Genomic DNA, 24816 nt, shown 5'->3' with positions numbered 1-24816 from the left:
CTTTTCTTTTTAAATCAAATGCCATCATCTTTCTAGATCACTACTAAGCAAGAAGAGACTATATATGTGACAGGAAGCATTGCAATGTTGTTTGCCGCCAGTGACTGAGTAGAAAGTTGAAAATACACAGGTGTAAGAAACAGCTTTGTGATCTCTATGCAAATCTATCCCAGATGACTTTATTAATCAAAACATTGTTTTTGTCAGGTTACCCACGAGTTCCCTCAGAAGTTTTCAAAAGTAAATTATCAAAGCTAACTAGAAGATAAACTCAAGAAGAATGATTTAACTAGAAGTAAACTATCACAACTACAATAGTCCCCTCAAACATTTTTCCTCTGGCTAAAAATATAAACAAGTCAATAGTTAGAACTCGCTTGTTTTACATAAAAAGTGAAGGAGTTAAGGAATAGTTACAGCTTAAAGTGTTCATACCTTTTGACCTGAATGACTGTACAACAGTATATTTGTTTGAAAGTATTAGTGAAGAGGAACTTTCTTTAGTAAGATGCTCATCACTGAATTATAATAAAATACTTTAAGCTAAAAATAATTGTCAAGCAAGGGTAAAACAATTATAGAAATTATTGTTAGACTCTAAGTTCAGTGATAAAATGAAATGTCCATCTCCCTCACCTTCTGCTCTCAGCACACTTCCTGGTGCAGAGAAAATTCTCAGGAACTAGGACTCATTCACTCACTCATTCACTCACTCATTCATTCTATGTATTCATCCAACAACTAGGTATTAAGCCTTATATTCATCTCAGGAATTATGCCAGCACTGGTGATACAAGGCAGAACAGATGCAGTTTTGTCTTCAAGGGGTGTAGCTGGTAATGCAGTTAGAGAAGGAAGGAAGAACAAAACATAAATACTGTGATGAAGTGCTAATGTTCTGCACATGACTGGTGGTGCTTATGGAGTAGATAGTTGAAACCATGGAGGGTTTTTTTTGCCAATGGAAATATACAAAAATTTAATAAGAGTTAAAGAAAAAAAAAATGGTGGAATTCACTTAGATTCAAAGAACAACAGGAAGTTGGTGATGCTTCCTGAGAGAACCAGTCATGTAGGTGGGAAGACAGATCTCTGCTGGCCACAGAGTCAGGGAAGGGGAGGGATTTGGAAAGCAGTTGGACAAAGAAGGAGCCTGACAAAAATATGTTGAATGAATGTAGCAAAAGGGTGTGGGAGAAGATGGTGACTGAGAAAAGGCTTCTAGACTTTCCCATTTGTGATTGACATTTCTCCATGTTGGAATATTTCTGGAGATGCTTTTTTTTACCAGGCTCTCCCACTTTTTCTGTTTAAAATTTGTGATAGGCTTATGAGAGATATTGGTGCAAACTTCAAAAATAGTGCATTTTCTGGATAACACAAGGAAAAATATCAAGCAATTTATTTTGCTTTTCATACACACCACCACTGCTTTCACCTGCTTTTGCTTTGTTTCTTAACATGGTAAGAAGAACATGATAATGCAAAATGACATGGTATTAGCTCATAAAGAAAACTTTATCTCATAGTGATAAAGGGTTGGTTACTATTTAATATTCCTAAATGGAAATCATATTAAACAGTAGATGAAGTATTAGCATAAATAAGAATATTTTCACTTTTTTTAACTTCTGAATGCATCTGGGACACATTCACTTACAGTTTGCTTATTACTCAATTTTGTCATAAATTAAATATATGTGTGTGGATGTTTATATATCTTTCATTGACTTGCAAAGGATGTAAACATGAAACACTGAAATCAAAACAGCTTCCACAGTGGCTTGTGCCTCTCATAATAAAGTGCTGTAATTTATTTTAAAGGCAGAGCCTGTAGGATTCAAAGTTTAACAAGGTTGCTGCTTATTGAAGATCAGACTTAGGAAACCAATTCAATTTCTATACCCCATACTCCAAGTTACTTCTGGCAAAAGGTAATTTTTATCCTAACACTTTTTCAGAACTAAATTAGTTCCAATTACATATTTTACACTCTGTACCTCTACATTTGATTTTAATAAAATTTCTAACAGGTTGCCCAACATTAATCACTGACTATAATAATAACATATGCCATTTACTTCTGTGGACACTTCTTTCCATGAACTTAATATTGCTATTTAATATATTATAGACATATTTAGCACAAAGAAGAAATTGATTACCTGAACAAAATAAGACATTAAGTCAGAGAACTGTCCTTTTTAATTGCTTTCTAATTATAATATACCAATTACATAAACCAAACCCTTGGGGCACTAGTAAGATTCATGGATCTTGGAAATGTATCAAAATTTTGGCTGAAGAGCAGTTTTCTGATATAACTTGGGCTGTGATATAGGAGAACAGCCTAGAAAAAGATTACTTACTAAAGTCAAGGTAGATTCAAAGGCTTTTATATCATTCTAATTACATTCATATTTATTAATTGTAGTATTATATACTTAAATCCTACAGATAACTTTCATTGTACCTACATTCTATGAATTTAACCAACTATTAAACTCAATTATTTTGCAGGCAGAAAAAAGGGGATGCATTATAGACAGACAGTTTTGTAACAGAGAGAAAATTACCGACTAGAAGTCCCAGAGTCTGACCCACTATGGAGCTGAAGGAACCTGAGCAACTCACTTAATGACTTTTGGACTCAGATTTTTAATCTGTAATATCAATGGTTTAATTATATGTTTTAAATTCAAAAATTCAAAGATTTTCTGATTCTGAATTCCCATTTCCTATTTATATATTATCACTGAGTTTATATTCCAATGGAAAGAAACAGATGAAAACAAGTACAATTATTGTAGTTGTGGTAGGCAGAATAATGGTTCACCAAAGATGCCTACATCCTCATCTCAGGAATCAATGAATGTTCAGTTACATGGAAAAGGGAAATTAAGGTTGCAGATGAAATAAAAGTTGCTGACCAACTGACCTTGATATGGGAAATCATTCTAGATTACCCAGGTGGGCCCAATATAATCACAAGAGTCCATGAAATGTGGAAGAAGGAGAGAGAAGAGCCAGTGCCAAAATAGTACCATGTAAGAAAACTCAGCAGGTCACTGCTGGCTTTAAAGATGGAGAAAGGGCCATGAGCCAAGGAATGCAGGCTGCCTTGAGAAGTTGAAAAAGTCCGGAGAATTCTTCTCTAGAGTCTCCAGAAAGAACATACCCCTGCCAACTCCTTGATTTTAGTCCAGTGAAAACCATTTCAGATTTCTGACCTCTAGAACAATAAGATAATATATTTGGGTGATTTTAAATCACTGTTTGTGATAAAGTGTTACAGCAGCAATGGAAAACTAATATAGTAGTAATACATGCTAAGAATACATCTCTATTCAAAATGAGATTAGTGTACCTGGGGTAAGGTGAGTGAGCTACTATGTACATGGTAGTCCAAACTACTTGGCTGAGTATTTTAAAATACTTCTAATGTTAATGCACGTGCTGGTCACCTGTCCCCATTAATAAGTTGTTTTTTTTTTTTTTTCATTGGATATATGGGCAGAGTAACTGAAAATAATTTTGAGACTCCTTTAATGCCCCCAAAATGATAAATTAAAAAAAAGACCCTTCACAATATAAAGTCAATGAATTTAATTACATGCTTATAAAATGTAACATTATGCTAAATTCAGTCATCTTAATTTAGCATCTAGGTAAAATTTATTACATTTGAAAACAATATTCTCTCTTGGCAAAAATTCATATGTATTTCTGATTATGTAGTTAATATGATTATGAAGACATTATAGACAACTGTCAATCAAAATACCTAATTGTAGACAAATAATTTCGAAAAGAAATTCTAAATATCCATCCAAACTTTTAACAGCAAGTTCTATTTAATGTACGACGTGGGAGTATTTTAATGTATGTGATGTCATGCTGGAAGGATCTTTGAATGTAAGGATGTCTTTGGTCCATCAGAGTCTTCAAAGGTCCCTACTCACCACTCCCTATTGCCTTTCTCATAGACAAACATCCAACTTCTTTTACATTGTCAGTCTGTTCCCTGATTACTACTGAGTTTGTGATTCCCTGTCCAGTTACCCACGGACAAGCTTGGAAATAAAAAAGGGAATTTGACTTGCCTTCATTTTGCATTGAGGCATCAGTGAGTGCACATGAACTACTTCTACAGTTGCCCTGATGTTGGCTCTCCAACACATGTCACATCAAATTCCATTTATGACTTACTTTCCACTTTTGGAATAATGAAGAAAAGCATACTTAATAGGAAGTTAAGAGTCCTGGGTTCAGTTCTTCATGTTTAATGGAGAATTTGGCCCAAATAATCTCTAAATTCTAAAACATCTATTTCTATGCCTTCTAGAGTCACAATAATACTGTGTCTTGCTTAACAATTGTGGGCTAACAGAAATTCTCACCTTTAGGACTTCCTATAGCCCCAACTTCTCCAGGATAGATCAACACTACTTGGAATTTGGAGGCAGATGGGCTAGCAAGGATTAAACTGAGATATGTACCCAATTAAGTGTCCCACCCAGTGCCCCATCCCCTCTACAAGTTATCAAGTGGTAGTCTGTTTACTTTTGTAAAATTTAATCTTCCTGAAAACTTAGAAATTCTATAGTCCATTTGGGGTAAATGCCTGAAAGAATAAAGCTGTACAAAGAAATACAAATGTAAGTCTTCCTTCCAAAATATAGATTGAAAAAATTCCAGTATCGTGAGAGAGAAAGAATATCCTTGTTTCAAGACAGCTGTGATATTACTAAATCAGTATTTGTTTCTAGAAGGACAAACATTTTATAAATTCAAAACACTTAAGTATATCAACTTGTAACAAACCACTGTGAATGTGATAATAAACCATCACCAAAACTCATACTGTTTAAATCAGGCCATTGTCCTGGTTTTGAAATATCAAACTAAGATCATAGAGTTAACAAAAAATTGTTTATTTTCTGAATAAATTTTGCCAGGTAGAGACTATCATACACATGATTAGATGTAATTATAAAGATTTTTGAAGGGAATGCTAAAGACTGAAAATTAATTCAGAAGATATTTTGAACAATGATAAAATTCTTCCCTGAAAAAATCTCACTATAAGTGTTGGCATCATTTGCAGGTAATTAGTCAGAAATGTCCTGAAGATACCATTATAACTAAATGTTAATTTAAACTAAATGTGTTTGATAATGCCCATGCACCTTCTTTAATTCTGCTTGCTTTTCCCAAACTCTTAAAAATCTGAAGCTATGCATGTACATTTAGTTTAATTCTGATCTCCTTCTGAAATCGATATGCTTAATACAACCCATAATAATCTTTCTCCTAGTGTTTACAGTACTTGATAATGGCTCCTTGTACCTCATAAAATCATGAGTGTCTTCTTTACCCTATCCACTTTATTTCCTCCACAATAATAACAGCATCTTTAGCTTTTCCCTGTCTTCGGTTTACTAGAACATTGGCATATTCAAGTAAAGATGTTTTAAGATAATTTCATTTAAGGTATCCTAAGGAAATCATTTCCTGACAGTTAAAATCCAACCAGGAGCTCATTAGCACTATTGTGAAAGAAAATGACCCTTTTGATAGAAGAAAAAGGAGTAATCACCATTCTATTGAAAAGTTGAAATAAATTAATGATAGACATGATTAAAACATTGGTTGGAATTTTCTAGCTTTTGATACACTCATTATCCAAAAAAAAAAAAAAAAAAAGCCTCTTGTCTTTCAAACATCCTAAGATTAAAAGCAAGGAATGAACAACATTGACCACGTTTCTTACAGTAAATGAATCTCTGGGAAAGGTGAAGGATTAATCCTGGCAGTTACTAAATTCGAGATTTTGCTGAGGGTAAAAGGTATCTTTACTGTCATCAGAAACCCTGAAAAAAGACCAAATTTATTAAAGTGAAAGACATTAAATATATTCATAGTTGTTGATTCTGTGCAGAGAAACTTATATGCTTCCTTCCATTCTTAGAAGCTAAAAACTGATCAGTAACCAGTTGGTTACTTCAGTCTCCCTGGGTCATCAGTTTACACCCTACCATAAGAATCTGAGCCTGATGATGCCTCCCCAGCTGCCATGCCTAATTCTGATATGCAACAGAATTGCCCCTTATCCTTCAGAGCCCCTAACAACGTTTTCATACCTTGTTTTCTTAAGATTTTAATGAAAGAAACTCCATTTATTAATAGTTGAAGATATTTCCCTTAACTTTCCTTTTTTCTTCTTCCCTTTATCAAAAATGGTGTCTTGACTCATAAGTACTATGAACAAATGATTTTCATTTGACAGAAAAATGGAAATTTCCTACAGTTGTTTCACAAATGTCCTAAGAGAATCATTTGCTGCCTGTAAGAAGCCTTTATTAGAAATAAGGAACATGACAGGCAAGCAGATTAAATGGCTCTTGCCCTAAAAGATGCATCTACTTTGAGTCAATAAAATATTCAGATTGTTGAAAACTATAGAACATGTAGCATACAATAGTTTCAAATGAACAAAATTTTGTCAGAGATAATCCTTTCCTTAAAGGAGCTGGAGAGCTTTAGGAAAATAATTAAGAACTTACTCTTTGAAAATTCTTACGCGGCCAGTGTTGACTTCTCGCCTGGTATTTTCACAAGGCTGCAGTGTACTGGAACGTTCACAGGTTTTGGAGCAAATCAAAATTATGGTCTAGTCACAACTCTGTCACTTGATAGCTGGGAGACCTAGGGTAAGTGAACTTAACCTCTCCAAGCCTCAAGGTCTTAGTAACAAGGGGATAAACGTCTCTCTTAAAGGTAATCAAGACAGCCTTCACATTCCGCTCAGCTTGACTCAATTTTAGGCAGGGTTCTTCCTCTGACCTCCCTTTTCTTAGAAATTTACTTTAGAAAATTTTTAGTAGTAAGTTCTCACTCTGCCCTTTGAGATGTAGATCTTCTCTCAGCTTCTTGGCAGTTTTAGAACCCAGGAATGTCTTTCTCCACACGGAGCCATCATTTCTGAAGTGTAACCATCAAGAAAGATAGCATCCCTGCCCTTATCTCCCAATCTCTGAGAAAGGGTGGGAGGCGATTAGCAAACAGAGGTGGCTCATCACGTGGGCCAACCTCACCCAGTGAAGGTTCTTCCCATCAGCTTATCACAGCTAAAAATGCTCCTGTCTTGTTTCAGCTGAGTTGAGCTCAGTCTTCGTCCTTAGTTGCAATAGTCTTGAATAGTCATTCTTGCCTGTTTAACCTGTCAGAGCTATTTTTCTTTGACAAGTGTTGTTATAAGGATTAAATAAAATAGTATATGAAAGATACCCAACATTTTAAAATTACTTTGAATCATTTTTTTCTTTTTAATTAAAAGAAAGGGTCAACATAGGATTATAGAAAACAATTTAAGAAACAATCAGATTTATTGCAGTTGATATTACCATAGATGCTCGAATTCCACCCGTCTCTCTCATGAAATAAAATGTTACAGAAATAAAAACAAAGTACCTCACATGGCAAATAACGGTTGCTTAGTAAATGTTGCTTTTATCTCTATCTCCCTCTCTTTCAAAGAACACAATTCTTCTCTGAATACAGATCCCTGAAAATCCCAAATGTCTTTTTTCAAAGATCAGGTATATTGGTATGATATAGTAGTTAAACAACTTTTTAAAAATCCATTGTGTTTTTTGTGTAAGAACAGATTCAAGGAATCTAACAGCAAGTTCTATTTCCAGCGTCTGCTGGGCCAGCGGAATCGTCTGCACATTAGTGCCTATAACGATGATGGAGGTTTTTGACAGCTGCATCCTGGCCAGAGGATACAGTGCTATCCACACCAGATTCGCAGCAGAGAGGCCAAATATTATGCTCCCTAAGCCAAACTACAAAGTTTTCTCTTTAGGAACAGATACAATCATGGAGCAGGAATATCAGTGTCATTACATCAGGAGGCAAGGGGATGGCATGTTCATTAATACTAAATGTAAAAACTCAGAGACCAAGTGAGTCTAAATGTGCTCGAGTTAACCCAAAGAAATCCTTCCAAGTTAAAAATAAAACACAAGTCACTATCAGTTTGATTTTCATGAATATGAAAATGGCTTTCTATTCTGTAGTAGGATCACTCCTAAGACCATTTGGAGCCATTTTTACACCCATTTTAATTAGATTCCATTTCTCTAAACTTTGCTACATGGCCCTTAAAGGGGAATGATAAAAGATATGTGAATTTTTGAATAAAAGTGCTTTTTCAGAGGTGACTTTTCTGTTATAGAATAAGCAATCAATGACATATCAAGATCTATTGGAATACTTGATAAATTTTTAAAATGAAATGTTTTACAACTTTTTTCTATCCACATCATCCTATGACAGGCTCCAGTTCAATTTATTAACTGGCAATATTTATTTCTAAGTGTAATTACCGTAGGATCAGAAAAGAGCACTACAAATTATAAGTATTGTTATCTTTAATATTTAATAGAGAATTTGAATACTTTTAATGATTATGTTCTTATTGCTAGCTTATGTCCTGAATGTCAAAAATAACTTTTACTTCCTTAGCCAAGGAGCATAAAAACAAAGGAATAAAGAAAAATTTAAATTTTGTTAAAGCTGGTGTAAACAATAAGTTGATTATAAAAAATAAACATAACTAATAGAAAACAATCTTGAAGAGGTTATGAAGAATGTTTTTCTAAACAATTCTAAACAAATTGAAAATTGACTTCTACTTCCTTTGTGTAAAAATGAAAGAAATATACAGACATTTAAGTTTGTTTAAATCACATGTGGAAAATACCAAAATATATGTGAATTTGTTATAATTAATCAGCATGACTTGTAGAAAGTAGAATTTCAGAGAGGCCATGAATAATATAAGATCTCTAGCAATGTCAGAATATTATATTTGATACTTTAGTTTAAATGCACCACGAGCAAATCTGAATAACACATAACAATGAATTACTGTCATAAAATTAGAATATTCTATATTCATAATCAGAACTACTGATTCCTTGTACATTACTGATTCTCAAGCAATATTCTTAAAATGCATGCAATTCAACTTTTGGTCTTTGTCACAATTTAATATCAAATTTTACTTTTCACTTTTTAAAACAGCCATTGATGCAGTAAATCACAGAAACTTTGAGTGGTAAGGTAATATATAAAGACATACATTCCTCACTTTAAATTTACCTTAAGTGGATCTCTAGCTCAGAAATTACTTTTTTAATGCTGCATTAACCAAAATAAGAGTTTAGTGCTTCATATAAACTCTTTAAATTATAAATTTCTAAGTACATTCCTGTCTCTTGCTTACATGGGAAAAGGAAAATGTAAACAGACTCCATTAATACTTATTTCATGCTGCTGCAATTAGGATGAAATAATTAATATCAGATGTATCATTCTCTGTATACTATTATTTAGTGGTTAACATGCTGATATCCTAGAATCACCTGGGTAATTTTAAAACAATCTAATGTTTGGGCCGAGCATGAAGAGACTTTGATTTAATTGGCTCAGCATAGGGCTCAGGGTGTAAATCTTCCCAGGTGATTCTGATGTTTAGCCGGCACTGAGAGCCACGTTGGTCTATCAGGAAAGCAAAGGAATAGACTCACAAGATCTGAAATATTCCTCAGCACAATGGTGCTCTAGTTTCTATACCATCCAGTTCTAAGAATTTTTAGAACATATATTCTCAGATTTCTCATCTCTCCATCTGGAAAACATCAGTTTTTCTTTGGTACAATTAGCACTACTCTTTTATAGGAACGCTGCATTCTTTTGGATTTGCAACACATCCGTAGGCCAGGAAAGGAGATTAAAGAGAACCTCAAGCCAATGGAGTCAGTTTCCCACTTGTGGAAACCCTGTCCCCATCCCGGCTCATTTCCAAGATGCAAGATCAGATGGAAACTCTGTTTTCCACAGCACTGTCCGCTCAGAATCTACAGGCATCTTTTATCCTTCTCTACCACCTTCACTGGTGTTTGTTTCCTCTCCCATCTTTTTTTAAGAAGCTGTTTTCCTAGGAAGTTCAGAAAGGAGTGTAAGTGCCTGTGTTCTTATATTAGCTTCTGTGTTTGAATTTTGACACTGAAAAAAAAACCCTCCCACAATTCTGTTTGCTTATATAAGCCCAGATGCATCGTTAGTATCTAATTCAATATGGAAAATTACCTAGATACCTTAAGATAGTACATACTGCCAGATGCAGTTCCATTCCTCTGTTGTTTAAAGGACTACTGTGTATCAGCTACTATTTATATCAGCCCATAGGTTACAAGAGATCCAGAATAGCTTCCCTCATTTCATGGATTAGGAAGTTTATGAGAGCTAACCTTTATAGCTTTAAGCTAAGTAAATGTCACACTTTTTAACTATCAGTAAGGAAACTCAAACACACTGAACCAAAGATATAAAAATAGCCTTTTCAAATTTCATTCCAACCTCCCCAAACATTACAAGGAACAATACATTAACTAAGAGCCATGGCAAAAGCTATAGAAAATGGTAATCAATAAAACACTTCACAACTGATTGTTCATTCTATGAATTCCATCAACAAATATATATTGAGAGCGCTGCTGATCTTTATCAAAGTGATTTTATCAAGCACAATAGTATGCTCCGGACTCAGTTCACAGGACAGGCGCTCTACGGAAAACAAAACATGGGGCTTCAGTTCTCTAGGCTTAGGAAATAAATTTGATGCAAGTGCTGAACAGAACCACGGAAAAATAATTAGAATCTTCTCACTGGGAAGAAAACTCATACAACTTGTATATTTATTCCAGTAACTGGAGCCAGGTTTAGGGTGGCTTAAGGAGAATCTAATGCCATCTATAAGACTCCAGTTGCAAATCATATTTACCTCTTTTATCTTTGAATGTGGCACTGCGGTCCTTGTCAGCTGAGAGTACTCAGTTGTCCCCAACTACATCATCGTAGTGATCTGGATAAAGCTGAGGATAAAATGGATCCTGAAGGAATACAGTTGAAAGACTGAATATAAACCTAACTAAAAGCCTCATTCTCATGAGTACATTTATAGGACACACCTGACTCTCACTAATCACTCTTATCAGCTGGCTACATCCCTGGGAGGATAAAGGGCTTTCTCCCACATTGTTGTCAGAGTATATCTTCAAATTAAAAAAAAAAAAAAAAAAGTCAAATAAAATAGTGGCATACTATATAACCTTAGTCTAAGCAGTAAAATTACAACTAAACTTTCACGTATTAATAAGTGCATAGCCTTCATGCTATTCCATTGTATTCAGCTCACTTTTTAGGTACAAGATTTTAATTGCTTACCTTATTTCAATTTTCTTTTTGCTTCCCTTCTCTTTGCCTAGCACTTTCTGCATATGTGATAACACTTTACATTACTAGCTCAAATTTTCTTACTTATTTCTTCTTCTCTGCCAAGATTCCATTTCTCACACACCAATATGCAGCAATCTGTCTTCTACTGGGTACTGCTTGTTTTAAGTTCCCAGGAATAAATTTCATATCAAGTGAGGAAACTTCCATTTCTGTTCATGAATTTGAATGAGTTTATTTGTCCTACTAAGAGGTCAATTTTATAACGTATTAAGTGAAGGGACTGGATTTAACCATATTGAGTTTCTTCTACCCTAATATCCTATGGGTTTTTTTGCCAGTGAGAGTAGATGGTAAATAATTGCCTTTCCACAATATTGTTAATTTGAGAGGTGATATACATTGAACTTCATATTTGTTTAATTAACAGTTGGCTATTTTTTCCAAAGGCATTTTTAAGTTTTATACTTCTGAATTTTTACCTGTGTGGTACCCATTTTACCAGTTTTTTTAAAAATGTATTTTATTTGTTATGAAAGGATTCAAATAAATAGTGGAAGTCTACAGCACAAGATTTACAAAAGCCCCCCTCTTGAAACAGGAGAAATTATTTCAGGCTGGGGCCAGGAGATGGTGCAGCAACAGGAACTGAGTAAGGACTGCCGGGAGGTTAGTCATTTTGACTACTTGGCCCAAGCAGCCTTCTCAGTGTTGAGTTTCCTAGATTGGGCACTCGTAAAAGCAGCCTTGGAAAGGTTTTTGCTAGAACTGCCAAGCCCACAGTTAAGAATTTTAAATAGCAGATGATCCTGAGGCTTCAAAATTTTCTGGATTGAGATAAAATGATGAAAGGAAAATTTCTGTTGGATATCTGCAGAATGGACTAGCAGCTGAGGCAAGAGTATGAGTGACAAGCAGGAGGCAATGTAATGTCAGGATGTAAGGGATAAAAGCCTCTCTGAGGAGAGTGGGAGTGGGAATGGCATTAACACACACACACACACACACACACACAAGACGTGGCAAAAAAATTCAAATTACTTGGATAAAAGGAACAAGGGAGGGCTTCCCTGGTGGCGCAGTGGTTGAGAACCTGCCTGCTAATGCAGGGGACACGGGTTCGAGCCCTGGTCTAGGGAAGATCCCACATGCCGCGGAGCAACTAGGCCCGTGAGCCACAACTACTGAGCCTGCGCCTCTGGAGCCTGTGCTTCTCAACAAGAGAGGCCATGACAGTGAGAGGCCCGCGCACCGCGATGAAGAGTGGCCCCTGCTTGCCACAACTAGAGAAAGCCCTTGCACAGAAACAAAGACCCAACACAGCCAAAACTAAAAATAAATTAATTAAAAGAAGGCTCAACATTAAAAAAATAAATAAAAGGAACAAGAGAGAAGCAGAAGTTAAATCCGGCTGAAAATGGGAGCTTTGATGATCAGAAGGTCTATTGGGAAGTCGTATAGAGGAGCTCTTTTTAATATTAATTCTCTGTAATACTGATAATAAATCCACTCAGAAAAAAAAAATCTATTAAAAAAACCCCAGAACATCAGTAGTGTACTTCAAATATCAAGCAAAATGCAGTCATTACTTGATACAACTATGAAGTTTTGGAAAAAATAGGTAAAATAAATCCAAATATTCCATTTTTGTCCTAAAGAGCAGTTTGAATTGTTAGAAAGTAATAGTTTCAGATGATAATTTTGGACTATTAGCTATATTTATTTACTTATACTTAAGCCATAAATCACTGTGATCAAAGAGCTTTTTGTTCTTGGTCCTTTTGGAAGGTACCTCACTGAAACATGTACTCAGGTATATCATAGACTGTTTAAAGCAAAATAAGAGTTAATGCTTTGTCAAATTTTGCTAATATCACTGACAAACTATATTTTTAATCACAAACACAGACATTCCTCTTTCAAACAAATGATGATTTAATCTCTTATTTGACCATTTTTAGGAGTTATAAAAGCTCAGTGGTATTAGACTTTAGTTTGACAAATTATATTCTAAATGAATTTACTCGTGCTATTATTACATATTACTATAAATAATTAAAATTAAGTTATACTTGTCAAAACAGTTTAATAAACTGTGTTCTCTGTTGTAGTCATCTTGAATATCTATCATGTTCATTTTCTGACTTATTAATTCACAAAATCTAATAAATCAATAATGAGAGTTCTACATGTGAACTGACAAGGTTCTAAGAAAATCATTAGGCTTACTCGATAATAGTAACTATAAAAATTGATGTAAAATAATTACTTTATAAATGAGATGAATAAAATATCATTAGCATCAACCTAGGCAAAGACAAATCAACCCACCAGATTAAAAAGGAACATGGTAATTTGGTAAGAAGTACTATAAATTGATAACAGTGCCTGCATTTTTGTGACGTTTTACTGTCAGCAAAGTATTTTCACATTCATTAAATCATTAGGGCCTTATAACAACATTTTGGAAGGTGGTATCCTTTAGAGGAGAAACACAGAGAAAAAAATGTTAGGAAATTGGGTACTATTGGGGTATGGCTAGTGTATCAATGTTAATGTTACTCTAGGAGAAATAAAATGTGTGAAACCAGGCAGTTCGGGGAGTGAGGACCTCATGAAGGCTTAGACAAAATAAGGCAGGGGAAATGCACATCACTTATATTTTTGTGTCCAGAAGAGAGACATGAGCTGAAAAATAGTGGGAATTTGAGCAAATAAAGCAGAAGCTATGACTGAACTTTGTGTGTAACTCATTCTGTGTCAGCAGAGCTTTCATCCCATACAAATAACATAATGGAATTTAAAACAAGACATAAGAGTAAATAATAATTAGCTATGCTGCCATACAAAATTTACTTAGTTCCAACCTAGAGGAAGAGTTTGGGAGGTGTTTCTGACCTATGCAAAGAATAAGGTGGAATGATTTGGTGATTTTGCCTATTCAATTGTGCTGAAGGTTACAGACTTCTTGAATCCTAAAACTGCCTATTGGCATTGCCTCATCCACTTTACCTTTCAGCACTGCTGCCGAAGAACAGCGGAAGCTTATGATCCTGATGCTGTAGACATTCACTTGGGGTTTGTGAAATTGCAGCATCCTTCTGCTGGTCTTAATCTTCTCGCCCCTTACTTTGTAAAGGAGGATTGGGTGAGCCCAGAATACACACAAGGACAAAATTAATGACTCAAGAACTCTATTAGGTAGAAAAGAGTGGCACCATTATCGTCATTTGAAAGCAAGCCTCAGACCTGGTTAAGCAACTTCACCAAGAGCACATGGGAGATGGGAAAGCTGAAACTCAAATCCAGGCCTTCTGGTTTCAAACTTACACTTTTATCCTAACATACTGCCCTATAATTAATATTATAAACACATGTTATAATTTACATTATCAATAACAAATTTCTGTAGTAGAGTTTCATATATCTTGATTATTTGGGATAAATATGTATCATCAAATAAGGTTTATCTATCCTTATGGGGATAATTATTTATATAATAATTTACTGAAAAAGTCTTTATTCAAAAATTTAACTAAAGAAAATTTAGTATGCAATTCTCAAATGCTTAACTAAAAAATGTAGGTTGGTGAGTAATCTCAGACAGAATTCAAATATGGTAGCTAATGGCTGTGATAAAATTCATCCCTCATCTTCGTAAATGCTGTCAATTCCCTCCAATAAAGTTTTAAGCAAGGCTGTTGTTAGCTTCACTTCTTGTCTCTCCATCTTTGTTTAAACTAAGATGGCATCACAATTTATGGTTAGATTAAACAAACATCAAATAATATGAAAAGGAAAGAAAATGAGGTCTATAATATATTCAAATTATACACATGCCAAAAAATTACTCCTTTGGAAACCATGGTTGGCATGATTGGTCCTCACCTATATGTGGATCTCCTTCCCTTTCTTGAGCACATGGGGACAACAGGAAGGGCCACATCACTAGTGTTGGCCAATGACATGAACAAGGACTGAGGAAAAAGCACAGCTAAGATTCTCCAGTCTCCCTTCTGTTGTGGTGGTTTTGGAAGAGGATGCATGACCGGGTGGTGGAGCCACACATTCAACACAGCCTGGATCGATGAATGACTGCCTGAGGTACACCTGCCCTAGAGAATCTCCTGGACTCAGGGTGAACATTGAATGAACGAGAAATAACTCGGATGCCTCTGAGATACTAGAGTTGTTTGCTACCACAGCATGAACTAGTTTTATGAACTAGTCTATCTTGACTTATGTTCTTATATCTTCCAACAACTTTCAAGCAAGTTTCAGTGAAATGACTGTAAGCTCTACAGATGACCTGTGCACAATGCAGGGGCCGTGCTTTGGGCAGTTCTGAAAGGTGGTGGAGAACGTGGGCTGTGGAGGCTGACTGCCTGCCTTAAAATCCTGGCTTGACCACTTCCTGGCTCTATGACCTTGAACAGCAGTGAGATAGTTTCCCCATTTGTTAGATGTGGATAATAATAGGGTCTAAGACATTGTGTTGTTAGGAGGGAAAAATGTTAGGAGGGAAAAATAACACATACAAAACACATAGAAGAAGGACACAATGCAAGCCCTTGATAAGTGTTAGATATAATATATTGTCAACATCAACTAGATATAATATATTGTCAACATCAACTCTAACTTACCCAAGGGCACACATTGTTTCATTTAGCTGGTCCAAATTCCCTTTGGTGGTGAGGAGAATTGACAACTACATTATCAAATAGTGGAAAAATCATATCTATAGTCTAATAACAAAAGGATGGAAATGCTTTTATTAGAGCTCTAATGCACTGGTTCTTTGGTGGTTCCACAGAGTGGATCTATTGCTATTTTTAGCTGTGGGGGTCAACCTTAGACACATGAAACTCACAAATGAAATACCAGTAATACAAATGACACAGTTAGTTTCAAATGGCATTAATACTGTGGAATCAGAACTTCTCAGGGAAAAAAATCCAAAATAATAGACAGCCTTTGAACTTAAGAGAAAAGGTTTTACCGGAAAGGTAAAGCCTCTGGTATAATACATGACAAAATGAGGTATGCATTATTCAATAGCTCATTCATTTTTGACGGTAGTGAAATTGCCTGAAATCCCTCTCAAATTCTGCAAAGATCAAACATATTGAGAATGTCAAAATAACATTAGGTAACCCCTTCTGAGTGTCAAAATAACTCCTCAGAACAAAGGGGAAAAAATTGCAAAGTTCAGAGCTATGAAGAACACAATTAAATGGTGATGCTGTGGGGAAAAAAAGTATGGGAAGTCCTGCTGGCACTAAAATGCCAGCCACTTACTAAGGGGTCAGTTTTGGCAAAACACTGAAACTGAGGTCCTGGATTTCTTCACTTGTAAATAAGGATAATAATATCTATTTTATACATTCATATGAGACTTAGAAAAAAATAATGTATGTAAAATTTCAGAAAGCAGTTAACATATTAGTTTACCTATCATTGATCAGTCTAGAAGTCATAAGTCATAAGCAATATTTCCTACGTATTTTCGCTTGACCTTCACATAATTCTATATCCATTGTTGATTTAACTACATCTTAAAGAGAGGGTTATTTGCAGACCTTCTTTAGGTTTTTCGAAAAAGACCAGATGGATAAATCCAAGTGCTTTCAATGAAATGACACCCTACATAACTGATGTTCCACTAAAATACGGCTAATGCAGTTTTATGTTCAACACTGCTGCCTGCCCTAATGGTAGTCTCACATCTGTCATTAGTTCAGAATCAGGCAATTTACACAACTCTAAAATTCAAAAATGTTTAGTCTAAAAATCTGAATACAGTGTCACAGTTCCTAGAAAATGTCATGTGATTTTGCTATCTAGTAATTGTCAGATTCTGTGCACTTAAATATGTGATACAGAATTTTATTGTTCATAAATCATTTCCTCACTTAGAAATCATCAGTATGTACCAATGCACAACAATGCAATATTTTGCTACAAATTTGAGTGTACGTTACAGCAAAATGTGCTACCAACAGAGAAACCGGAAAAAAACTGAATCAGGACAATCACAAAAACATTGCACTATTGCATATATCCCACGGGAAAAAATTCAGTCAAGGCAGTGATTCATGACTTGATTACACCATTCCCAGTGCATTTACATGTGGAACTACTCAGCCTTTTCTTCACAGAACATCCAAAAAGAGCTATAATTAGAACCTGTAGATAAAAGGCCTTGCATAGTTTCAGAGACTGTGTAGCTGCTGTTCTTGGTCATGTTAAAAGGAACTACTGATCTGCCCAAAGAAAGCCATATAATACAGTGCCTTATTCCTTTATTCATTAAATAGTTAGATGTGGGCATAATTCAAGCAAGGATTTTTAGGTTAATTAAATCACTTCAGTTAATAGCAGACATGTTTTTCATAGACTACTATTAAACTAATGAGAAGAGGTATGAATATATTATCAAATTGAAGAGTGAGGAATGTCTCTTCTCGCATGCCCTGTATTTTTGAGCAGATATTTTATATTTAGCTTAAGCATGGCCTAAAAAATATATCAGTTTTATTTCCCTTTATGACTCCTAAAACCACTGAGAGATGGAAGAGAATTTTGGTCAATTTTATTTTCTTTTTGCCTTTCATCAGTGGAGATACAATAACCTCTCATCACAAAAATGGGAAGCAACCTAAGTGTTCATCAACAGATGAATGGATAAAGAAGATGTGACACGTATATAAAATGGAATATTACCCAGCCATAAAAAGAAATGAAACTGAGTTATTTGTAGTGAGGTGGATGGACCTAGAGTCTGTCATACAGAGTGAAGTAAGTCAGAAAGAGAAAAACAAATACCGTATGCTAACACATATATATGGAAACTAAAAAAAAAAAATAGTCATGAAGAACCTAGGGGCAAGATGGGAATAAAGACACAGACCTACTAGAGAATGGACTTGAGGATATGGGGAGGGGGAAGGGTAAGCTGGGACAAAGTGAGACCTACCAAACATATATACACTGACCAAACATAAAATAGATAGCTAGTGGGAAGCAGCCACATAGCACAGGGAGATCAGCTCGGTGCTTTGTGACCACCTAGAGGGGTGGGATAGGGAGGGTGGGAGGGAGGGAGACGCAAGAGGGAAGAGATATGGGAACATATGTCTATGTATAACTGATTCACTTTGTTATAAAGCAGAAACTAACACACCATTGTAAAGCAATTATACTTCAATAAAGATATTTTAAAAAAAAACAATAAAAAAATAAAATAACAAGAGAAAATTTTTCTTATTCCAATTTAATTAATGGATACAGTTTTTTGAACCGTATGTTCTACCTTTCACTAGGAATAGATGTTTTCATAGCAGTACTACCATTTTACATTTTGTAGAAACATCACCTTCAAAGGAGTATTGAGGCCAGCTTTTTGGTACACTACTCTATGTGTGAATAAAAGAGTTAAAGCCATGTTGTGAAAAAAGAACCTGCCCTTAAAGATTTGAAAAAAGTGTTTCTGCTTTGGTATCTTCATGAAGAGAAAATATAGACCATGTTTTATGATGATTTAATGCATGATGTGCAGAGCTTGCATTTCAGAATTTAAATTTTGAAAGCAACGTTGGCTGATTACAAAAACCACACTGCCACTTATGACACTTTAATTACAAGTTTCCAGGCAAATATTATGACACTCTATGTTAATTGCTTTCTATGTTTTACAAGTTTATGTATATTTAGAGACATGACTAAGTGCCAATGAATGTTTCAGAATTATCGGGCAAAAAAACCTATTGGCCCAATATATTCTATACATTAGTAAAAAAAAAAAAAAAAGGAACATATGGAGCAAATAAACTAAAAGGAATGTCCCAACACTGCTGTAATCTAACACTTAATGTTGACTATGTAATAAATAAACTGTAATAAGAGAAGAAGGTCAATAACTATAACTTTTTTATGTTGAGATTTAACTCAGCTTTATAGGCCAACAGTTACTTATAAATGTGTTAAATAAAAACAGGTGTTGTGGTTTTGGCATATGTCACTAATCAAACATAAAAAGATGGTCTTTCATGGGGTAGCTCCATCTATAATTTGAGGAAGAGAAATGGATTTGAATCTCAGAGGTTGTGTGTAGGCACCTGGCTCAAATATCTTTAATCAACCAGCTTAAATCATCCAACTTATTCAACTTGCTTTATTGCAAATGAGTTATCTGCCCAGTGGATGATATGTGGCTGTTAGTAAGCTCTACTTTGAGGTCCAGGTTGGTTCCCAGACATCAACAAGGGTCAAAGTCTCACACTATAATGTAATTATTAGGTCAAAGTAATTGGCTGTGAAAGAAAGATGGGCTGAAGGGAAAAAACTTCATGTCTTCAAAGACTTTATAATATCAAAAGGCCTCACACTGGATAGACATTTGAAAGGATGTAAATATTTAAATCTAGAAAGGTGATAAAATCCTGGGTCTATTTATATCAAGACTAAATGAACATATTACAATGTTAAGAATATATGTGTTATTTTGGTATTAAATGTCAATTATTTATTTACCTGGCTCACATCTATTAAACACACTGATCATATAGTTAATAAACTTTAGATTCTGGCCTTTGATTATTAGTCTTGCCTTTTGTAACTTTCTGAAAAGTTGGATTTACTCTGCTTGCGTTATCTTCATGTCCAACACACACAGAACAAAACTCATGTCGAGTACATTTTCAACGTGACGTCACTATTTTTACTCATCTGATTGTTCCTTTAAAAGATAAACCTATTTTCTTTAGGGAATTATGCCTAAAATATATTATCATTTTAAATAGGAAGTTGTTCAAAAACAGTACTCCAAATTATGATGCTATAACATGAAAAAGGCAGCAAAGAAATATGATTGAAGACTACTTTCCTGTAGTAGCAAAAGTTCAAGTTTTATGATCAAAAGCCAAATATTCCGTATTACAGTATTCTTTTTTAAGCTGCATAATAATCAAATCTCCACCAAAGATGACTCCTTCTACTCCTGCCACTTAATGACCACATTTTGCTCAGGCATTTACCTGTCATCATGAATCTGAGGGAGTAAACTCATTTCTAACTCCAGGGCAAATCATAGGATCAGTCCAAATCATGGTAGTTACGAAGTGAACTTTTGTCCATGGGTAAGTGTGACTTTAGTTGGCAAATTAGACTAAAGAGAAGCACATTTATTGGATGTTAGGAGGAAAGGATTTCCTCTCTTCCTTCTACAGAATAACAAAAACCCTGGCGTATTTCAGCTCTGAGGGAGAATCAGCTTAAGGCGAATGCTAAAAATATCCTGTTCCATAAACATCTTTATTTTCCTCTAGGATTCTCCTGTAAATGGGGGAATCCCTCAGGAAGGCAGAGAGCTTGCTGATGCAGGAGCAAAGTCATCCTACAGCTTCAATGAGCTGGTTTATGCATTGACCTGGAGGCATGCTGAGAGTGGGGAGGACCTAAAGGGGTTGGCCTGCAACAGGTCATCCCTGAGGTACCAAAATGGAGGCAAATCATATGAAAATATTTACAGTTCTATTGAGAATCTGGATTATGATATTTAATTTGAAAAATTCTGACATATACTCACTGTGATCTCCAAACTCTGTCAGAGCTGCTATCCATTTTGATGTAAACTAACGTGGAATTAAATGAACCGCTGCTTCATTTTAATTCTGAGGAACATTTGGTTTTGCCATTATTTACCATTGTTTATTGACATATGATATTTCCACAGACCACAATCTTTCATTACATATATAGGTGAACATATAGTCATAATTGTATAGTATAGAAAATAAATGTTCTGGTATTATCCTCAGCATTTAATAATGCAAAACTAGTGATAAACATCTTTAGAAAAAATAATAAAATAGTCTTTCAGTATTAAAATTTCTTATTAGAAAGCATTAGGTCAGAGTATGGCATGTTCTTAATGCATAGATGAGTTAGGCATGAATAAAATGAATCTAATCCCATCTCTTATGGTAAATCAAAATATTTGAAATCTACAGGTCACAGTTTGACACAGGTCAATTGAAAAAACAATATATTCAGCTATTCCGTTATTCTGTGGTTTCACGATGTAACTTTTAAACAATGTATAGCCAGGACATAAACAACATACTGCATACTTACCCGGTGATTTTTTATGCCACTCTGCTGAATGCAGGATAAATATATTTGGGCTTTTTATTGCTTGAGTAGAAAGTGCTCATTACGTATTATTTTATGTTTATAATATAAGAATTAAAAAAAACAAAAATGTTTTTTAAAATGGCATACATCACACTGTTGTAGTGGTTGATTTCCTCAAGATCGTCTTCTGTGGTTTTGGTGCAGTGGGAGGAGGCACAGGTGCAGGTCTGAGTGGGGGGAAGCTGTTACTGTGGCTTATTCCCAGCCCCCCATTTTCTAGTGGAAAAGGAGGGAGATGAGGGGGAGGAGGCTGGGCAGGGCCATGGGGAGGAAGCTTTCCTGGTGGGTGGACAGGTTCGCTGTGTGAGTGGACCTCCCTATTTTTTATGTGATGCCGGGTGTCACAGTCAGGACAATAGCCATGGTACTGGACTTTTTCATTAAACCGAACTCGCTCCCGAGGCCCTGCTTGGGGGCACCTGTCTTTTTCAGGTCTATGCATCAGAGGCTGCACTGGAGCCTTGTCCAAGTTACTGCTGGGTTTGCAGCAAACGTCTCCGTTTGGAATTTTGTTTGGTGCCCCTGGGAAGCCTCTGTTTCGCAGAAGGGTGCCATTGGTCTTTACCGGATTGACAGTGGGCACCACTCTTTGCGGGTCTTCACACTTCACAGGTGTCAACCGTGGAGGGGGAGGGGGAGGGTTTGGCTTTCTCAGGACGGTGAGGATAGCAGATGGGTGGGCTGGGGGTTTAATGAGGGGGGCGTTGGCCTGCACTTTGATCTTCTCTATGCTGGAGGCTGTTGTCCCACTTGAGCTACTATTCAGGGTGTCCGTTTTGGAGCTGTCGGTCATCTCATCCTCCAGCTGTAGGTCAGAAGTCAGGGTATCAATCTGGTCAACCACCTGGTGGAAAGGACAAGGTAATTTTGTTGAAGAACGACCCGAAGCAAAATATACTACAAACAATATCTTCCTGTCTCGCTATAATCTGTTATGGGAACCTTGACTAATACTGAGTGGTGTATTCCATTGTTCTTAATGTTTTCATTCAATAAATTTAGGCAAGGCAGGGTGACTCTGGGTGGCTCCCATGGTAAGTAATAGTGGCTCGGACTAGGATCAAAGAAAGGAAGATGGAGAGAAATGAATGGATTTAGGAGCTAAAACTGAAGACCTAGCTCTCATGGTACTAGTGTGAACCAATCAATCACATAAGACACTCATGTGGAGGAAGTAAAATCTGAGTCCTCTGTAACTTCTGGTTGAATCTGGCACCTCTTATAACAGGGTTGCTTAGTGTCTCTGCCCTGTTAAGTCATTGTCTGGGGCAACTTGTGGGAAGCATGGCGTCAGGGCAAATGCTCAATTTCAGAAACCAGAAGTTGACCCTCTATCATTTACACTCCCTGCAGTCAGAGATCTTAGAGGCTATTCTCATGGCTACCATACATGTACTAGTATGCCTACAGGAGGAAAGAAAAGTTATGGATTACTTTAAAAGTAATTTATTTTTCAATGGAATGAGTCCCCTCATCTCACGTTTCCATTGGTAGACTTTTCCCTCCTCTCTTATTCAGGCCTAAGTTTGTTCAACTGTGAAGTTGGCTCTTTGACACATGGTGGCACAATTGGGCTCAAAATGAAAATATCATTACCAAAAAGAAGTTAGAGAGGACTCAGAGATTTTACTTCTTCTACATGAGTGTCTTATGTGATTGGTTCACACTAGTACCATGAGAGCTAGGTCTTCAGTTTTAGCTCCTAAATCCACTCACTTTTCTCCATCTTCCTTTCTTTGATTCTAGCCTGAGCCACTATTACTTACCATGGGAGCCACCCAGAGTCACCCTGCCTCGCTTCTCACTTCTGTAATCTCAGTGGTCTTTCTAAAAACAGAATTGTGCTCTTGTCATTCCTTGCTTAAAACCTTTCAATGCCTGCTCATTTCTCCTGTGATATATATCAATTCTTAACATGGTCTCTAAGGTCCTGTACAGTCTCACTCAGTGTTGTTCTGATAAGTGTTTAATAACGGGTTCTTAGAGGTGTGAGTGAGTCCTGATTTGAAGAGTTTGCCAGTTTCCATGGTGTAAACTCCTGCCATGGTTGACTTCAAGTGAGTAAAGGCAACATCACTAAATGTGAAATTGGGAAGAAACCTGCAGGGGTGCATCATTATAAAGTGTTTCCACCATACCAGTAGAATAGACATAAACTCAGGAGTACAGATAAATATTAAAATGTAGTAAAATAATTAGAAATGACTAGGAATGACTAGAAATGACTAGAAAACAATCTTTCTTTTTAATGTAATCCACTTAATATAGGTTTATATACTTTTGTTTTCAATAATAGTTATTTCACAATTGGCTCACAGGATTTCTGAAAATAAAACAATTGGCCCTTTTAGCCAGTACAAGACAGCACTCCTAAGTGACCCTCCATACTCAAATCTATTAAGATTCCCTTTTCCTTTCTGTTCTCAAACCTCTCCAGTCTTCTTTCAGACCCTCATAATTGCCAGTCAGCTTCCTGCCCCAGGACATTTGCACATACTAATTTTTCATGTAAAGGTCACTGAATTTATGTGTGTGTGTGTGTGTGTGTGTGTGTGTGTGTGTGTGTGTGTGTAAGGAATCATATCATATCTATCTGACACTGGTTAGCTTTAGGCTTCATTAAGAATGTATGGGAAAAATTGTACGGCAACTACTGAGGCAATAGACAAACTTACAACTTTCGAAATAAGGATTAAAAAGTGAGTAAGGGAATTTTGGCAAATCTAAAAATGGCAGAAAATAAGAAAACAACCAAAAAAGCCTACTAAATAGAAACAAACCCATATGATAGTTTAAAAAACCAAACTTAAAAAATAATATTAATAATCGTAACAAGTATAAATAGATTAAAATAATTTATTCAAGAAGGGACACAGAAGGATTAAATACAGAGTGAAAGAAATAAGATATAGCAGGCAAATAACCAAATGAAAACTGATGCAGCTATAGTAATACTGAGCAAAAAACCCTGAAATCTGTTTTAATCAAATAGTATTGTATCAATACAAACAGGTGAAAAAAAAATGAATGAAACAAAATTGAAAGTTCATGTACACACACACACACACACACACACACACACACACACACACACACATGCTCAAACAATGGGATAAAAGTTATAAAGAAGTAATTCACATAAGGGATGCTCCAAATTTCCAAAAATCATATACTCAATCTCACTAGTAATCAACGTAGTGCAAACTGAAGAAAAATGAGAAAGTATTTCATTCTGAGTAGTTTAGGAAAAACGAACCAGCCTGATGGTTCTACTTGTTTGTGATGAGGTGGGTAAATGGGAACTCTGTACAT

At 35.7% G+C, this 24816-nt stretch overlaps 1 protein-coding gene across 1 annotated transcript in view; it reads right to left on the bottom strand.

The window, feature by feature from the left end:
• Positions 1 to 21592: 21592 nt before the first annotated feature.
• Positions 21593 to 24816, bottom strand: part of PRR16 (proline rich 16) — a 169078-nt gene continuing 165854 nt past the window's right edge. Inside the window, exon 2 of the mRNA XM_065875472.1 lies at positions 21593 to 22348. Coding sequence (XP_065731544.1) covers positions 21593 to 22348 — 756 coding nt within the window. The remainder of the gene's footprint in view (positions 22349 to 24816) is intronic.

The sequence above is a fragment of the Phocoena phocoena genome, chromosome 3, assembly GCF_963924675.1.
Source record: "Phocoena phocoena chromosome 3, mPhoPho1.1, whole genome shotgun sequence".
Taxonomy (NCBI): Eukaryota; Metazoa; Chordata; class Mammalia; order Artiodactyla; family Phocoenidae; genus Phocoena; species Phocoena phocoena.
This window is presented reverse-complemented; position numbering and strand designations above follow the sequence as displayed.